Source organism: Sebastes fasciatus, chromosome 16 (assembly GCF_043250625.1).
Source record: "Sebastes fasciatus isolate fSebFas1 chromosome 16, fSebFas1.pri, whole genome shotgun sequence".
NCBI classification, from domain to species: domain Eukaryota; kingdom Metazoa; phylum Chordata; class Actinopteri; order Perciformes; family Sebastidae; genus Sebastes; species Sebastes fasciatus.
In genome coordinates, this window is record NC_133810.1 from 8,040,163 (window position 1) to 8,058,337 (window position 18,175).

The 18,175-nt window shown below is 39.9% G+C and overlaps 1 protein-coding gene across 1 annotated transcript; it reads right to left on the minus strand.

Moving 5' to 3' along the window:
* Positions 1-715: 715 nt before the first annotated feature.
* Positions 716-18,117, minus strand: bckdk (branched chain ketoacid dehydrogenase kinase). The gene is made up of 11 exons (XM_074609949.1): positions 17,730-18,117; positions 13,175-13,243; positions 12,945-13,055; positions 10,216-10,263; positions 7,817-7,936; positions 7,192-7,290; positions 6,700-6,773; positions 5,699-5,827; positions 3,225-3,314; positions 2,832-2,987; positions 716-1,439 (listed from the first exon to the last, which is right to left on the minus strand). Exons 1-11 carry the CDS (start codon positions 17,976-17,978, stop codon positions 1,295-1,297), a joined length of 1,290 nt encoding a protein of 429 aa, XP_074466050.1. The 5' UTR covers positions 17,979-18,117; the 3' UTR covers positions 716-1,294.
* Between the last annotated feature and the right edge of the window lie 58 nt (positions 18,118-18,175).

An 18,175-nucleotide genomic window follows, 5' to 3' on the forward strand; every position in this document is an offset into this window, starting at 1 on the left:
TTACGCGAGGGAACTGAATATTTCTACATTATCAGGAATTGGTGCAAAAATAAAGAAATACTTGTCTCAAGTTAATGATGTAATCAAGTTGTGATCTTGAGATAATGGACCTTAAAAATGACTTGCAACCTCAGCCGATCTGAACTTCATCAGTTAACAGTGCAGAAACTCTGTCGTTGACCCATCTTGAAATGTATTCTTACATAAAAAACTTATTTCAAAAAGACAGACACATACAACTAACACACTTTCTACAAGAAAACAAAAAAAGAAAATCTAAAGTCAAATAAAACGGAAAAAAAGAAGACAATATTAGACAATACTTCTGTGGTATACTGTTAATCTGAAAGTTAAAATAAAGTCAAAAGCTATGCTATGATAGATGCAAGTGTTGAGCATTACAAACGGGAGATCTACACGATAAACACAGTGTGCATCTGTGTGAGCCGATAAAGGCAACAAAAAGAAAAACGTCGGCATGCGGTTTGAAGGACGAGCGTCACACAGTAAGGCAACTGAACATCTCTGTCGGCTTCCCTGCCCGGAAGCTCCACAAAAAATACTGCTGAACAAAGATGTTCATCACGGCGTGTGTTCTCAAAACAGAACAAAGACAGAAATCTGTTAATGAGCTTTTGGTGTTTTGGCAGTCTTTTTTGTAGAATATAGCTAAGGTTTGTCAAGAGTTGAGGTTTACAGCATATGACTAGGACACTTCTATTCTTGTGTACTGCTGTTTTTCTCTTGTAGACCTTAGATTTTGATATCGGTTGTTCAAACTGTATTGATCATCATGTAACGTGAGCAGCTTTGAGGAGATTTTGACAGGGTTGCTGGAGTGTCTCAGAAGTTAATCAAAACGTCTGTTCTTATTTTGAGGCTACGCCACAAGTAACTTCAAAAGTGAACTTCTTTAAAACTGAAGCTCTTTTTTTTCTTTTCCTTCCACATTAACATCATGCACAGTTTGTCCCGATAACCTAAACATTCAAAAGTTCATACGGCCCTTTAAAACTTCAAGACGACATGCCACAGGGTACAAAACACAAAGGAAACGCAACTGAAATCATCAACTTGAGAGCTAACATAGCTTATAATAAGTCTAAGGCAAAACAACAAAAAAGAACGTAAAGTAGTGGGTTTGGTGAATTTAGGAGCTTCCTGACAACAAACTGTGTGTACGCTCACTTTGTGGACCAAAGTCCTGTAGTCCATGCCTGTCTTCATGGTGGGGGGACCCCTCTGTACTCCTGCATGGCCTGATTTCAAGGTTGGGATCTACGACGATGACCTTTTACACGCGGAAACTCTCTCCTTTGCCGTCGATGTGGCGCAGACGCAGGTAGACGTCGGTGCCGATGCCCTGCATAGACTGTAGGGACAGAGAGCCGCCCAGGTACTCAGCGTAGGCTCTGGACGTGGGCAGGCCGAAACCAAACCTGCAGGACACAAAGAAACTGAGGTTGAAAATGATCTGTTGTTGGTAAAACATGAAACTGAGCGTAGATGAACTGTGAAATGCCACCTGCAGGTAAATACGGGTGGCAAAGGGCCGTGTCGACACGAATGTGAGAACATACAATACTGTTGAATGTTGATGTTTTTCTTCTTTCCTTCAATAATAACTATTTCAACAGAGATATTAACTCTATAATTCAGACACCAAATGTATTATTTATATTTGAACCAGTTTTGTTTTTATTCAGGTTTTTCCATTCGTTCGTCACCCGTCTGTATATGTCTTTTGTAGAGCTCGGCAAAAATCAATTTTATGAATCGATTCAAATTAATAGAATAGAAAAGAAAACAGATTTTCTCTTTAACTTGAGTAATTATATTACAGAACTGCCACCGCTTCTCTGAGGTCTCATAGCTCATAGTAAACGCGACGCAAGACTTTTCCTCGAGCACACGACTGTCGCAGCAGGACTGATTTATTCCAGCATCTGGGTGATGTCCCGGGGACTGGAACACACCGGAGGACATCGATAGACAGACAGCCTCGACAGAGCCACGTCTTTTATTTTATATGTTGACATACGTCTATTTATTCATTCATTTATAGCCCTACGTATGAGCAAATTAGTTTTTATGGTCTATCTCTGTAATTTATTTGATGTGATTATTGCACATTGTGGGCTATTTTTGTTTCAATAAAAATAAAAATCCTTGAAGTCTGATTTTTGTCCTCATCTCTCATTAGACAATAATAGCAAAGTAAAGTACAATTTAAGTAAATAATGACCGCAAGTTTGAAGAAAGTTATACTATTTAGTCACACCTGATTGCCAGACCCTCTGCCGATACACCAATTAGTTCGCTGACAAGGGTAATAGGCATCTAGCCCTTTTTTTATTTTATTTATTTATTTTTTGTTAATATATTTAATATTATTATTTGTGTTATTTATTTATTACTTTTTTTCTGTTGGTAAGACTGTTTGTAGGGCACACTCTTCTGTAAACTGTAAATTTGTATTATATGACAGATTGTTTATTACAAATGTACAATTATTATTATTATGCTTTGTATGACCTCTTATGGGAAGAGTTGTGTTTTGCAAGTTCCAGTTGTTAAAAGCACAATAAAAACAGTGCTGCGATGGCCGCAAAGTGACGCGTCATGCATAAAATCTGAGATTTTTAGGCCACATCGCCCAGCCCTAGTCTTTTACCAGATGGTGATGATATTGCACAATGTCTACTGCCATAAAACAAAAAAGGGGATTTTTCTTGTACGTGCCAGACTTTTAGAAATCAATTGAGAACTTCTGGTACCGTTTTTGTCAGTGTAGACATCTAACAAAACCACTTGTACATTCATATCCTCACCCGTGCATCGGGTTGGACTGGTTTCCACTGTTGGTAATGTTGTTGAAGAGGTTGCTCATGCGAGGGTCCTGTGCGCTCTCCTCAGCCGTGCTGAAGTGGTAGTCCATCACCTTGTCTACAATATTGTGAGGTATGCCGCCACCACGGTCTGAAATCCTTAAGAGGAAAAAGAAAAGTTATATTTGAGCGGCACAGTAGTCGGCTACTGTAATATCCTTCTCTTTGTTTCTGTTTCTGACAAGGACTGGATGGATGGAAGCTGGATTTCATACTGGAGGAGGGAAGGCGGCAACGGCAGCCCCGCCGTAGGATTTCATTTATAGTTCAGGGTTGGATATTTTATGCAGATTTTTTAAAATCCAGTAGCAATAGAACAGACATTTAGCCGCTCACCTGATGACGAAATCAATGTCGTTATTGGCGATGGTGACGACCACATCGGGCACATTGTATGGAGTGTCCAGATGGCTTTCCATGGTGGCCCTGAAGGAGACAAATAGATGGATGTCACGGGGAGTAAACTGTGCTCTCATCTAGAGTTGGGCCGTTTAAAATCTGTTTGATATTAGTCTTGGCATACCGAATTTTACCACTAGGTGTCACACTTGACTCAGCATCTGCACCCGAGTGGAACATAATGACTTTGCCGTGACTTTTTTCCTGCAGTGTTCACAGGTTGCCTCGGCTCACCTCTTTCATCAGCTTCAAATCCAAAATATGTGCCATATTGGTGCAGATTAAGTTTTCAAAAAACACATTTTCTAGTAAACAAACACAACAACTACTTAAATGTGATCTTCTTCACGTCGCCGGCTCGGCAAAGGTTGCTGATGTCGGCTACTTTTTAATTTGCCAGACTGTGTAATAATGACAAATGCCTGTTAAGCCGGTTTCATTAAATCAAACTGGTTAAAGCTCCAACACCACACCACACCACACCAGACCAGACCAGACCAGACCAGACCAGACTGGACCAGACCAGACCGGCAAAACCAACCCAACTCTATTCTCATCTCAAAAAAGACTCAAAGGTCAAGTCCACAGATGTTATTGAGGAACAGCAGAAAGAAAACCATAAGAGGGAATCCAACATGATTATATAAGCCTCAATGAATGAATATATTTACATTAATATGGATTTGACAGAGCGTCAGCATGAGTAGCTGTATTTGTAGATAACTGTATTTGAGAAGACATAATTCAAATAAGAGTTTGTGAGTTTAAGAGTTAATGCTTTTTATTTTTAACAAACCTGCATTTATGTTAATGCGTTTCTACTTGAGCTATACGTGACCGTGTGAACTCTTCTGCATACAGAGTTTATTAGTATTAGTACTTTAAGGTTTGCAAGGTAGGTCAACAAAGTCTTAAATGGACCGTCCTGACAGGATATGTTGTATTTTGTTTTATTGGGTGGCTGTGGAACATCACAACACTCGAGTGCTTCTCATACTGAACAAAGGTTATTTTAGTTTCACTCTGTCGTTTGCGACCACTTATCTACTGGCTCATTTCCATGAGCTGAACCGTGCAGTCCTGCATGTACGAGAGCAAAACGGGTACCAAATAAGGACTGGTCAGCAACGTCGTCTCATTTCTCATTTCCATTGTCGTGTTCTTTTTGTTTTTGTTATTTCATTTTTTCATCTCATACTGTAGGTTTCATCACATACAAAAAAAGATTTGATATGAAAGGAGATTCATATACCAGAAAATTCAAATTGATTTTACATGAAGCTGTTTAAATTGGGATTTGTGCTACTTTCACCAAACATTTGATCTTTATGATGAAATCTCATCTAGACATTTTGTCTTCTTCTGTTAAGTTTCACGTAGCCGATTTATTTTTTTTTGTTTAAGGGATTCTATCATTTACGACAGCGAAATTGGGGCCACTGTAGGAAAAAAAGGGGGTAATATTCTGGGAAAAATATCTGAATTTCTGTGGAAAAAACTCGGAAAATAGTGGGTTTTTTTGGCCAAAGAACCACATCCCTTCACTTTGCCCATCACACCGCGGACGCGACCGTTAAACAACGCGGTAACGTGACCCGAAGAGCACAAGATCGTGGCAACGCAGGCCGCCGTCTGAATTTTGTTGCGTCTAAAGTAGTTTTTTTATGGTAATTGTTGCAGCGCCACACTTCGCTGCTGCCTGCTGTGAATTCGGTGTAAGCATTGCCTCCGAGTGAGACGAAGGTCCTGAAACATACATATACGTGCTTTCTTTCATGTTCTTTCTTTTATAAACATAAATAAATACTAATATAATTAATATATTTTTTGCACTTGGTGGCTCACGTTACCTCAGTGCTTAACAGCAACGTCTGTGGTGTGATGAGGTTGATCCAACCTTTCAAAGTGAAGTGATGTGGTTCCAAAAACAATTTTTCATAGTTTATTTTCTTGTAAATTTGTAACTTTAATCTCAGAGACTTTCATAATTTTTTACTCGCAAAATAATCAGAGAATATTTAAGTTTTTTCTTGTAAATTCTGAGTTTTTTCTTGGAATATTTACAATACAATTTTTACTTTTGGGGGGTTGGATTGGAATCTGGAAAGGAGGTTTTGTTTTGTGTGTAGGTGCTGTAATCTACTTTGATTTTGTAACGTGAAGGATCGGGTATGAACTACTGTTTTACTGCTTTACTGACAGTACAGCGAACTGAAGTAAAACATACAACAGTTTCTGCAGGTTTAATACCTGATATAGGAAGTAAGACAACCCTTCATCCATGAGCCCACAATGTTGCGCTGTGATTTCAATCTCTAGATCTCAAGTTCATTAAACAGGTGCAACAGCTGTTGAAGCTGGAGGTATCAACTACCTTCATGTACAGTATGTGTGAGTGCTGGTGAGGTTACCTCATGGCGTTCTTGAGCAGCTCGGGCAGGATGTAATCCAGAGGCAGAGGGATGAAGGGGAAGCGAGCCGCTACGTGTCCGTTGATCCTCACTCTGGGCGAGTTACCGTACTGGTGCTCACACAGACGCCTGGTGGACGAGAGGAGCCGTTAATGTTTACCATCCTAGTTCAGCGTGTTAGTATGATAACATTTAACACAAGAAAACACAAAGTACAATGATTATGATGATGGCACTAGATTTAAAAAAAGGGGTAAGAGTATATATCATTACTATGGTTGTTTCTTTTGGTGTATTTCAATTCTTAACATAGACTTTACCATTTTAATTTTATTTGTCTCTGCTGTTGATTTATACCTGCTGTTTTTAGTCTTTAATTACATTTTATTATGATTTAATTTAATTTCTTTAAATATATATAAAGAATTTATATTATATTATAGTATATATATATATATATATGTATTTTTAGTCTTTATTTACATATCTATTTTTATTTATTAACTTGATTTAATTTAATTTCTTTATATTATATATAAAGAAATATAAATATATTATAGATAAATATAATATTAATTACATATTTACTTGATTTAATTTATTTACACACAATATTTATTGATCATACAAATGTATTGTAATTGCAATAAAACTTCACATGTGCTGATATCATTGTGTTCAGCAGCTGTACGGTGCCCCAAACAATTACAACTGATAAATCCATTATTACAAGCTGATTATTAGTCCATAAACTCTTTGAACTTTCATCGTAAACTTTCTTTTGAACTCAGTAAAAATCACACTCTAAAAAAGGTCGTTTGATAAGATAACGGAAGGTAAACAAAGATGATAGCTCATATCTCATTCACAGCTCTAGGTGTCGAACTGCGAGTTCGTGGGAGTTTATCAGCTGAACTCTGACTTCCCTCAGTCAACAGAGCGCTCGTACAGGAGCGGAAAGTCATCTAAAGGTGATAAATAAATAAACCTGTGTGACTCACCTGGCAAAGTCCACCCACTTCTCGATGATCTTTTTGGGGGAGAGACGTCTGCATATGATCCCAACAAAATCAGCCTGAAACAAGAACAGAAACATTTTACTTTTTACTGAAATCAAAGAAAGAAACTGTATTTATTTAAATACGACTTTAAATAAGAAATATTTTTAAATAACTGACTAATTTATCTCAATCTGTAGTTTTAATGTGTGGGATTTTTCTTTCTCATACTGTATACTGTTAATCCTGCAATTCATGCTTCTCTACAGCTGAAAGTATTTCCCAACAAATGTGCCATTTCCTCTTCTTTCAGTCATGTTTGATAAAAACTACAATGATCAGCTGTTTTAGGAAATTACTGAGCTTTTCAAAAAGAGCCACAGACAAGGCAGGATGGGGAAGTGTCAAACAAACAACCCCTAACTCCCTCATATCCTGCTCCAGGAAAACTAAACGCTTAAAAACCATTTAAATCAGAGAAACACTCAGACGTACGTTTTCTTCATGGAGGGCGAGGTGGTGCGTCGCCAACATTCGGATTCCCAGACGAGAGCACAGTGTTGTATCCAGGAAGCTGCGGATGATCATCTCATCCTGCAACAACAGGATAAAAAAAACAGTTACTGAAACCCATCAAATAAAGACTGATTTACTATTAAACTAAAATCTACATGGACTGTCAAAAGTGTCCATGACACGTGTACTAACTGGCCAGGAGCGACGCAGACATGCGTTGTTTTGAGCTGAACTCTTGGGATGTTTAGGTTGTAGCGGGCTCAGTTTTAAAGCTAGAGTGAAGATAATGGTATCTAAGGACCTAAAGAATCCATTGGTACCAACCACGTCATACTAGCTTGTCGTGAAGGAGGTTAAATAACGCTCCAAACTTACGCTACATTTTGGCGAGGACAAACTGTCATGGCCATTTTCAAAGGGTTCCCTTGACCTCTGACCTCAAGATATGTGAATGAAAATGGGTTCTATGGGTACCCACGAGTCTCCCCTTTACAGACATGCCCACTTTATGATAATCACATGCAGTTTGGGGGCAAGTCATAGTCAAGTCAGCACACTGACACACTGACGGCTGTTGTTGGAGTTTCGGAGGTGCCGTTCTTACCTGGATGTGTCTGCGACACTCCCTGAAGCCCTGGGCCATCATGGTGACCACATCTTTGTGGTCGTCCAGCAGCGCCTGCACCAGCTTACAGAAACGAGCCTCAACGTCCTGGTCCTTGATCTGTAAACAGAAAGACGCACTTCATATCGGCCCTTTAAAACGTGACGTATAAAAAGCTGTAGTTTAGAGACGGGCCTTTTGTTTACTTTTAAAGTACATTTTCAACTAAGAGGCTTCCTTGTTTTCTAATCTCTTCCTGTTTTGTTAATGCAAACTCACTTCCTCCATGTCAGCCTGTCTTGATAAATTCAGCATAGCATATCGCGTTTACTTCGCCATTTTTTTCTATCGCTGTTAAGTTGAAACAAGAACAGTCAAGTCAATTATGTATAGCCAAATATCACAAATCACATATTTGCCTCAGGGGGCTTTACAATCTGTACAAACTGTACAGCATACGCCACCCTTTCTCCTTTATCACCCTTGCAGTGGATGAGGAAAACTTAACAGGAAAACATAGAAGAATCCTCAGGAAGAGCAACAGAGGAGGGATCCCTCTCTCAGGACGGACAGATGTGCAATAGATGTCGTGCAGAAATATTTAAGTTTGTCAGACTGCACTCCTCAGGCTCAGTTCTTACAAAAGAAAGATCTTTTGACCTCTGACAATCAGAAAACTGTTTCTCATCCCACATTACAGTTCAGAACAATCAATAGTCAACTCCTGCTGCTGTCTTGCTAGATACAGTCAGTGCAAAGGCACTGTATGTCAATACAGCTCGCCACTGGGTGATGTTATGAACCCAGACATGACGGTGTTTGGTTTTCTGACAGATCTGGATCTTGTTACAACATGTAACAAAGCAGCAACTGTGGTTATTTCTTCCATAGTTGATGGCAGAAAAGGCGAAAATTTTGCTTCGCTCTTGGTGTGAATGCAACATTAGAGTGGTGGGCTTATTTCTTATGGGATTTGTTTTCACAAAAGCCCCCTTCCTGTTCATACAGGTCAGAAAAGCTGAATACCATTACATGTACAGTATGTCAGAGGTATGTTTTTCTGTTTTTGACTTGTTTTTCACTAGCATAGAGAGCCGGGGGAGAACTTTTCAGATCGGACTGATAAGTCCAAACGCAGGAACAAATGGTTGCGTGCAGAACAGAAAACATGTTCAGCAGGTCTGTAATTAGTCGTCCATGTACTAACTCAGGATCAAATGTACACACTTGTCATACTTTCAAGACCTCAACAATGACATAAGAGTTCAGATTACAGGGCCGAGGCTTAGGCTCTTCACTCTCACTGTCAAGATATAAGTGACGAGGACTGAGCCACATTCCTCACTGTGCATGTTTACCGAAACTGAATCCATCCTGAACCCTCAAACTAAGATTGCACAACTTGTCAGCCTTTGTTAGCCATTTATCTTTTTACTCCTCCACCTTATCTGATAGTCAGGATAGTTCGGTATCTTTCAAACCCAGTTTTGTTGTGTCTAAGTGACTAATGGGGACAACAATGTTTGGTCCAGTATTGAGGGAGAACACTTCAATGTAATCACTCGGGGCAACTCCTCACGGTCAGTTTACGTCCACTAAACGTGCGTAACTGGCCAAAGCGAGTTAGTCACTTGGACACAAAAACATGGGAAAATAAGGTCCATATTGAAAAATACCAAAGTTCCCCTTTAAGCACACCGAATTTTGCATTTATTAACTTAATTTAAAAAAAATCTGTCGACAATATCTTCGACAAAAAAATAAATAAATCTGATAGTCACTTCAACATTAACCACACAGTCAGTGAATTTTCCAAAGAGAAAGTTATGTATTACACTTTTAAGAATGATTCAGAGGATGACTGGGCCGTTTTGCTGTGCTAACTAACCTGAGGGTTTATTGGCTCTCACACAACACAGCCAGACTTGTTTAACTAACTGAGGAGTGAATGTCTGACAATTTGCAGCGAGAAATCTATTTAGTTTCCAAAGAACTTAAATGACACCAAAATCTTTTTTCTTGAGTGCTACTGTGAGTAGTTGCATTTTGTAAATAAATACAAAACATGAGGTCCAGCTTGTCAAACATGCATCTTTTCTCTGTTTATTCATAACTGTAAATCAAATACCTTCTAGGGGACCAAATCAGCAATTTGAATATGTCACTTTTATTCAATAGATTTAATGAAAAACATAATGGAAATGGGAGTTAAGAGTTCGGATTGGCTAAGTGCTGAACAGATCAACCAATCCTGGAACTAGCTGCATGCAGGCAGATTTAAAGTCTTGACGACAGATGTTCACACTTCCTGTTTATGATTGCAAGTAAAACCGCACCCTGAGAAATTAAGAACTTGAACTTATGACCCTGTGTGTGTTTCCTGTGTGGGAGACACTTACCTGGGGAAAGTCACTGAGCATGTGGTAGGCTCTGATGTACAGTTCATGCTGCAAGAAAGCACAGGAGAGGCAGTTAGACTGATGCTCTGCGATCGTCCATTGAACCATAAAGCATCCCACCACCAGCACCGACCCCCTGACTGGGCCCCACACACCACCACAAATCCACATGTTGCTAACATTACAGATCATTTCAGGACGCTTCTACGCGGTACAAACAACTCCAACCCAAAGCTTTTGCTCGTCAGTTAAATTCAAGTTCAAATGACTTTAAATCAGTATCAAACTTGAAATCATAATCTGCTTCAAGTATTGTTTTCTTTTTTGATAAGCTGACAAGAGCGAGTAAAGCCACGCTGACCTACATTAGGCTTTATGTAATCTACATAAAGGAGGTGCTCTTTATGTAATCTCCGTAGAGGAGCTCCAGAAAGGGAGGAATCTGGGTGAAAGTTCACCAGCAACAAGACATGGAGAGGCGGTGAATCGACCCACAGGGAAACATAATGTTCCCATATGGGGGCCGTGGAGACAAACCAGAACCTCCCACCGACCATAAAAAACATAGGACATGTTGATCCAGGCGCAGATGTCATTCTGCTGAATATGAGGATAGTTTTAAGGGTATTATTAGGGGAGGTTCTTCTGTGTGTGAGGCTTGTGCCACTAGCTCTGCACAAAGGGGCGTTTAAGGAATTTTGTTTGTCCAAAAAAAAAAACTCAACAACTCAACAACAGCAGCTAATGTGTCCCGGATGCTCTGGATATTCAACACACTTTAATGTGATTAGTTTTCATTGGAGTGTTAAAAGTAGGAGCATGTTTGGAAATTGTCAAGGGCAGAAAAATATTTTTAAAAGTGTAGTAAGTATCACTGGTTCCTACAACAGGACAGGACCACATGTGGATTTTGTTTGTGGCAAAGAGAAAATGATACATACAGTAAAACAAAAGTGGTGATTCTCTTTTTATTTAAGAACAAATGTGGGTTCTTGCATGAGGCTCGTTGTGCTTTCTGTGCATTTATACCATTGAGGTTAACCACTAAAGACAAGTCAAAAAAAAAATAATAATAAAAAGGGGAACCAACCCTTGAAACTCCTTAGACTCACTCTGTTCCCTGCCCTTGTGAATATAAAAGCTTATCGGTACTGGGTCATGTCACACTGACCCAACTACTGAATACTGAAGGTTACATCTGCTGCTAGAACACGTTATACTGTATTACACAAGCAGAGGAGGGATTTCTGGCACGACCTCACCTACTTCCAAGGTGCACGGAGAAGGTCAAAACTGTATTATACACACAGGCCAGTAAGATATAAAATATGTATGTTCTATGCTAAGTGCTTTCAGACAATCAGCCGCTATCATTATAGGCGTTTTCGGACCAGAGGAACTTTTTCATAGTTTTAAGAACCCCCATTTTTATTGTGTCTGCGCCGCAAGAACTAGGAACGATCGTAGGTCTTAGAACGCCGTTTTAAGCTGCTATTTCAGAGACGGTACTCTCGCAGGACAAAAGGAACCACGAGTGACGTAAGTGTACGGTGACTGGTCGGACACATGAGCCATTTGTAAAAGCCTGTTGGCCGTGTAAACAACAGTCAACACAACACAAACAGCTCGTAACGACGAAAACATGGACAAATGGACCGACAGTGAAGTCCAGAAGTTAACTCGTTCATGAGCACACGCCCACTGAACCCAAGAACTAGTGAGAGCGGTATAGCACAAAAGGCCAAGGCCTTTTGAAAGAGGCTGGGTCACGCTTCATCAACGCGTCATTTCTTTGGGGTACAACACATGCGCAGTAAAACCTGGTCTGTACTCGCCGAAATTGAGCCAATCGCAACGCACGACCGCAACTCCAGTTACACTACATTTGTTATACCCCGTAACCCAAGACCAATATCCGCCCGTGTCCCAGCCTCTTTCAATAGGCCTTGACAAAGGTTAACGCAGTAGCAGCAAGGTTAACGCAGCAGCGGAAAGGCTAATGCAGTAGCACAAAGCACACCAACGGAGCCTAAGAAGCCGGTTTGAACTGAAATCGAAACAGGTACTTTCGTTTATTTATTATTATATTACTTTAAAAAAGAGCTAAGAGAGCTTGTAGGGAGCTTGTAGGGAGCTTGTAGGGAACGTAGCGAACTTGCCGCTTGTGGATCTCCCAGCTGGAGATGTGTGCGAGCAGCGCCGGCCAGCTTACGTCACTACAGAGTTCCTGTTGGCGGTGTGAATGCAAACAGAAAAAAAGCGAAGTTCCCGAGTCGGTAGTTCCTCTCAGGGAGTCCCAGGAACTGCTTGGTCCAAAAACGTCTCATGTCTGCAACCACGGCTGCCGGTTATGTCCGATCCCAAGAACAAGCTACTCTAATCTCATTGCGTAGCTTCATAGAGTAAGTTGTAGCTTAGCATGAAGAGAATGATCAGCAAATGCATTAACACTTTCTTGGCCATTTTTGTGTGGATATATCCGTTCACTGCTGGTGAACTGGGGTTTAGTGTGTTGCCAAAGGACACTTTGTCACGAGGACAGTAGGACGCTGTGTGAAAGCACCTTTAGATAGCAATTCCTTCCTTTCATTCATGTGCCGTGGCCCAGTTGTCACCTTCTTATTATAGAATCTGCTGCGTGTCCGACGACGCACCCTCGCTTCAAGCATAGCTCCGACAATGTAGCCGAGAGCGGTGCTGGGTTTGTCTGGAGACTTGTGCTCTCTTACCACTTGCAGGATGGTGGGGTTGCAGCCAATGATGAAGGGCAAACTGCGGAAGCCCTTGATGCGATGGGCGATCCGTACAGGCAGCTCCTTGTGTAGGTACTTGGCACTGCTCTGAGATCACAAACAGATGATAGCGAAAAAACAAGTGAGTGAAGAAACACACAGCGGTCAAAGAGATTCTCATTATATAAGGTACACAGTTCTATCAATGTAGCTGAAATATGTATTACCAAGATGTGGTGTCCATCCGGAGACTTCCCAGAATACAGCAGGGTCGCTAAGGTCAGTCGCACCGAGGCCTGGGGAGACATTCACATGTATGATCACGTACACATTTACAGTCAGGACTACAGGACACATGACACTCTGGGATCCATACAGACTTTTTGCTGTCAACATTGATTACAAAAGAAACAGCTGTAAAACTTAGAAAAACATTTCCTGACCAACACACATTCAGAAATGACTAGGGATGGGTATTATTGTGTTACATTTCTCAGTACTAGTGCTTAAACTGTACCAAAGTTTCAGTACCAACACTAGAAACAACTTTTTTTAAACTTTACTTGAAGTCCATTATCTATAACCGCTTATCCTATTCAGGGTCGCGGGGGAAGCTGGAGCCGATCCCAGCTGACACATACATATAAAACATTTTTATATGCAGGGTCACTGATGCTCATGTATTACAGGAGAAAACTACTGATGTGTCTCCAAATATTAGGTAGTGATTCAGTGAATGACTGGATTCCAGGGCACGGATTAAATTACCGGATCAACAAACGGCGTTACACCTACGAGACAATGTCGTGCAACATGATTCCAAGCCAGCCCATAGTTATCACATCAACACGACAGACACTTTATAGTGTAAAATGTCTCAAAATAAACTGTACTAAGTGAAGACAGCCTTGGTAATAAAGCTGCAGCCAATAACATCAAGGTCTTATTTAGGTGAGCTAAGCAGTGGTGTTACTGTCAACGCTTGCTAAGACCCCCATTCTCACATTGCATTAACATGCAATCTGAAATAATGCATGTTAATAACAGCAGAAGGCATTGTGATTGGATTAGCCAGAGCACATCTGGAGATGGCCTGGTTCACAATAGGATCGGATCTCATGTTAAAACCAGAGGCCTGTACTACAAAGCGAGTTCAACATACCAACAATAGCTTTTCGTTATCTGGCTTCACTAACTCTTTTTTTATCGCGAGGGATCGCCACGCTTTCTAGCATTGGGATTAAAAGTTTCTAGAGAGTTTCCAGAGGCGGCAGAGACGCCCCTGATTTGCATAAAGTAGCCTAAACCTCAACTTTATGCAAATGGTCCATCGTGCCTCCACACTACCAGAATGCATTGCACGGCTGTTTACATAGGCAATGAATGGGAAGCGTGGAAAGGACGGAGGCTGTGGACATGTACCATTATATCACTGCCCCATCTAGAACACAAGTACATCTGACTATAACTACATTAGTCTACTTTAGAGCTGCAACTAACGATTATTTTCATTGTCGATTAATCTATCGATTATTTTCTTGATAAATCGATTAGTTGTTTGGTCTATAAAATGTCAGAAAATGGTTTAAAAAAAAGAAAGAAGTGGAGCAGTGTTTCCCAAAGCCCAAGATGACGTCCTCAAATGTCTTGTTTTGTCCACAACTCAAAGATATTCAGTTTACTGTCATAGAGGAGTAAAGAAATTCACATTCATATTCACATTTAAGAAACTGGAGTCAGAGAATTTTGACTAATTTTTCTTAAAAAAAAAATACTCAAACCAATTAATCGACAATCAAAATAGTTGCCGATTAATTTAATAGTTGACAATTAATCGATTAATCGTTGCAGCTCTAGTGTATTCCATTAAATTAATGTGTTTTTTGGATGCATTCTTAACAAAAAGATAAGTCTTCCAGCTGCAGCCACCAGCGGTGTAAAACAGACTTGGGAGCAAAGAAAAGACAAACATGAACACATAACTCAAAGCGGTTAGTATAGGCGTACTATCCTATACTATCCGGAGCAAAGCACCGCAAGGCAATGCATACAGTCGCTGACGTGTCAAACTGCCAAATACTTGTGAAGTTTGTGTTGAACATATGGCTCAAGATGCGGAGACAGATATGTGAATAGGCTGATGATATGAATTAACTTTTAAAAGCTGCACCTTTGTTTACCCTGCTATGACAAGGTGCAAGGGTTTTCTCAAGTGCTTCTGTGCAGAACTGGAAGGACGATGTATGCATGGAAAATCTAACCTGATTGTGGCTCTAGGATAACTTTAATCTTTTGATTTTTCCCCCTTTTTATCCCCCTCCAGAGCCCCACTGCACCAGGTTAGTGTGTGACTATAAGTCACAAGACTAAAAAACTGCAGCTGACTACAATCAGCCAGATTTGTGGTTCTGGAGATCAGTGGATACATGCACTTAAAAATAAATCAGCAGCTCCATTCTGCACTGAACAAGTATAATGGTTGTATTATTCATTTTGCAGCTGCAAATTCGTTCCTCATTTAACTGTGAAGAAATACTTGTGAAGTGTGTTTTGCACAACACAAAGTGAAATCATCATTAGTTAGAAATCATATGACAAACTATTGATGAATGGCAACATATGGCTCAAGAAGCAGACACAGATACTGCATGTGAATAGGCTATATGATATGAATTAACTTTTAAAAGCTACACCTGTGTTTACCCTGCTATGACACGGTGAAAGGGTTTGCTCAAGTGCTTCTGTGCAGAAATGGAAGCACAATGTATGCATGGAAAATCTGATCCGACTGTGGCTCTAGAGAAAAGATCATTGGGCAACTTTAATCTTTTGAGTTTTCCCCCTTTTTTATCCCCCTCCAGAGCCCCACTGCACCAGGTTAATGTGTGACTATAAGTCACAAGACTAAAAACTGCAGCTGACTACAATCAGCCAGATTTGTGGTCCTGGATATCAGTGGATACATGCACTTAAAGGTCCCATATCATGCTCATTTTCAGGTTCACACTTGTATTTTGTGTTTCTACTAGAAACATGTTTACATGCTGTAATGTTTAAAAAACACTTTATTTTCCTCGTATTGTCAGCCTGAATATACCTGTATTCACCCTCTGTCTGAAACGCTCCGTTTTAGTGCATTGTAATGGAATTGCAACAGTTTGGGTCAATGTTTATTTCCTGTAAGCTGATGTTATTTACATCCACTGCAACAGGAAATAAACTTTTAGAATATTTACGTTTAAAATCGTGTAATGGTCTAAATATTGTAGATTTGTGACATCACAAATAGACAGACATCCTAACAACTTGTTTCAAACGCATAATTTCTGTGTGTTTCTCCGTATATTTAGCTTTTTGATAGTTTAACAGTATTTCTAAAGCACTTAAACCCTGCTTTATCATATAAACGACATGAAAATCTCACTTTTTACAATATGGGACCTTTAAAATAAATCTGCAGCTCCATTCTGCACTAAACAGTATAATAGTTGTATTATTCATTTTGCAGCTGCAAATTCCTTCCTCATTTAACTGTGAAGAAATACTTTGCACAACAGAAAGTGAAATCATCTTAAGTTAGAAATCATATGACAAACTATTGAGTAATGCATGTTTTTGCAGTTATGGGGAAAAGAGCTTTCCATCATTGACAACACATTTCTTGGAAACACACTCTGCAAGTTCAAGCTGACTTCACATGAGCTGGGTCAACTTGACCTCCATCGTTGAAACTTGACACCAAATGACAGCAGCTCAGCTTTTCTAGTACGATAAACACCAGAGGCAACAAATCATTTAGAGCTGGCAGGGTTTATTTTACGACATTATGGCGTTATTTTGTGCGAAATTAGTGAATGTTATCCAGCAGTAGCTTAAAAAAAACAAAATGTTCTCAAGAACAGTGAAGCTGCGTTCAAGTCCTCAGGGGGAAAATCGGTCAAATAGCGGTTCCAGCTACAGTTGAAAGCTAACGCGGATCCGTCATACAAGTAGAAGAAACATCGTATTTACTTGCTTTTTCAGTGTCCCTGAATGGTGCACACGCATTTGCTAAGAAGAAGCTGCGTTCAAGTCCTCAGGGGGAAAATCGGTCATGATATTGATCTTGCCAAAGTTATGTTGGCTTTTTTTTAAAGTTTTCTTTCTTTCTTCCAATTTATTTTTTTTCTCTCCATTTTGTTTGATCCATATTTCATTTTATTTTATTTTGTTATTAGGAAAAGAAAGGGAAAAAAATGAAAAAATATATATAAGGAAAAAAACAAGAAAGTTTTCTGTATTTTTAGTTTATTTATTTTATTTTTTCTCTCTTCATTTTGTTTTATCCATATTTTATTTTATTTTGTTATGAGGAAAAGAAAGAAAAAAAAGGAAAATATATATATATATATATATATATATATATATATATGGAAAAAAACAAGAGTTTAAGTTTTCTTTATTTTTATTGTTTATTTATTTAATTTTTTTCTCTCCATTTTGTTTTATCCATATTTCATTTTGTTATGAGGAAAAAAGAAGAAAAAAAGGAATACTATTTTAAATAAGGACAACTTTCCCTTTACCTTGAATAACTAATATAGCCAGCTAGCTTTGAAAACGCGGATCCAGCAAACAAATAGAAGAAAGCTTCATATTTACTTGCTTTTCCAGTGTCCCTGAACGCCGCACAAGCATTTGCTAAAGCGAAGCTGCGTTCAAGTCTTCAGGGGGGAAATCGGTCAAATAGCTACAGTTAGCTTACTCCCCTCGTTTCTGGTCAAAAACAAGTCACATTCGTACCTTTTCTGCGGAAACGTCAATAGCAGACTGGTTGTAAAACGACGTGACAGTCTTCGACCTCTCTCTTGCCATCTCCGAGAAGCCCTGCATGGAGGACGTGGAGCGAAACCTCCTTGACACCATCATCATCATCATCGGCGGTGTTGTGGTGCCAGTAGCCGTCAGCAGGCTGCCGAGCCTCGGCCTGGTCCTGCAGGTTGCACCGTTGCTCAGCATCTCCGCCGCTAGACCCGCCAGACCCGGACGCATCGTGTGCCCTGTTACCGTACTAAAGCAACTAAACTGTGTGAGGGGGTTTTGTGCTACGAGGCCATTAGAGGTTCAGCGTCGTAATGGTGCACACAAAGGTGTCTGGATACAGTAGAGAGGGTACAGGAAAGGGCTTTGTGCGCATTGGCCAGTGTGAGGAGAGATGTGGAGCGACGACGTGACAGCTGGACCAATCA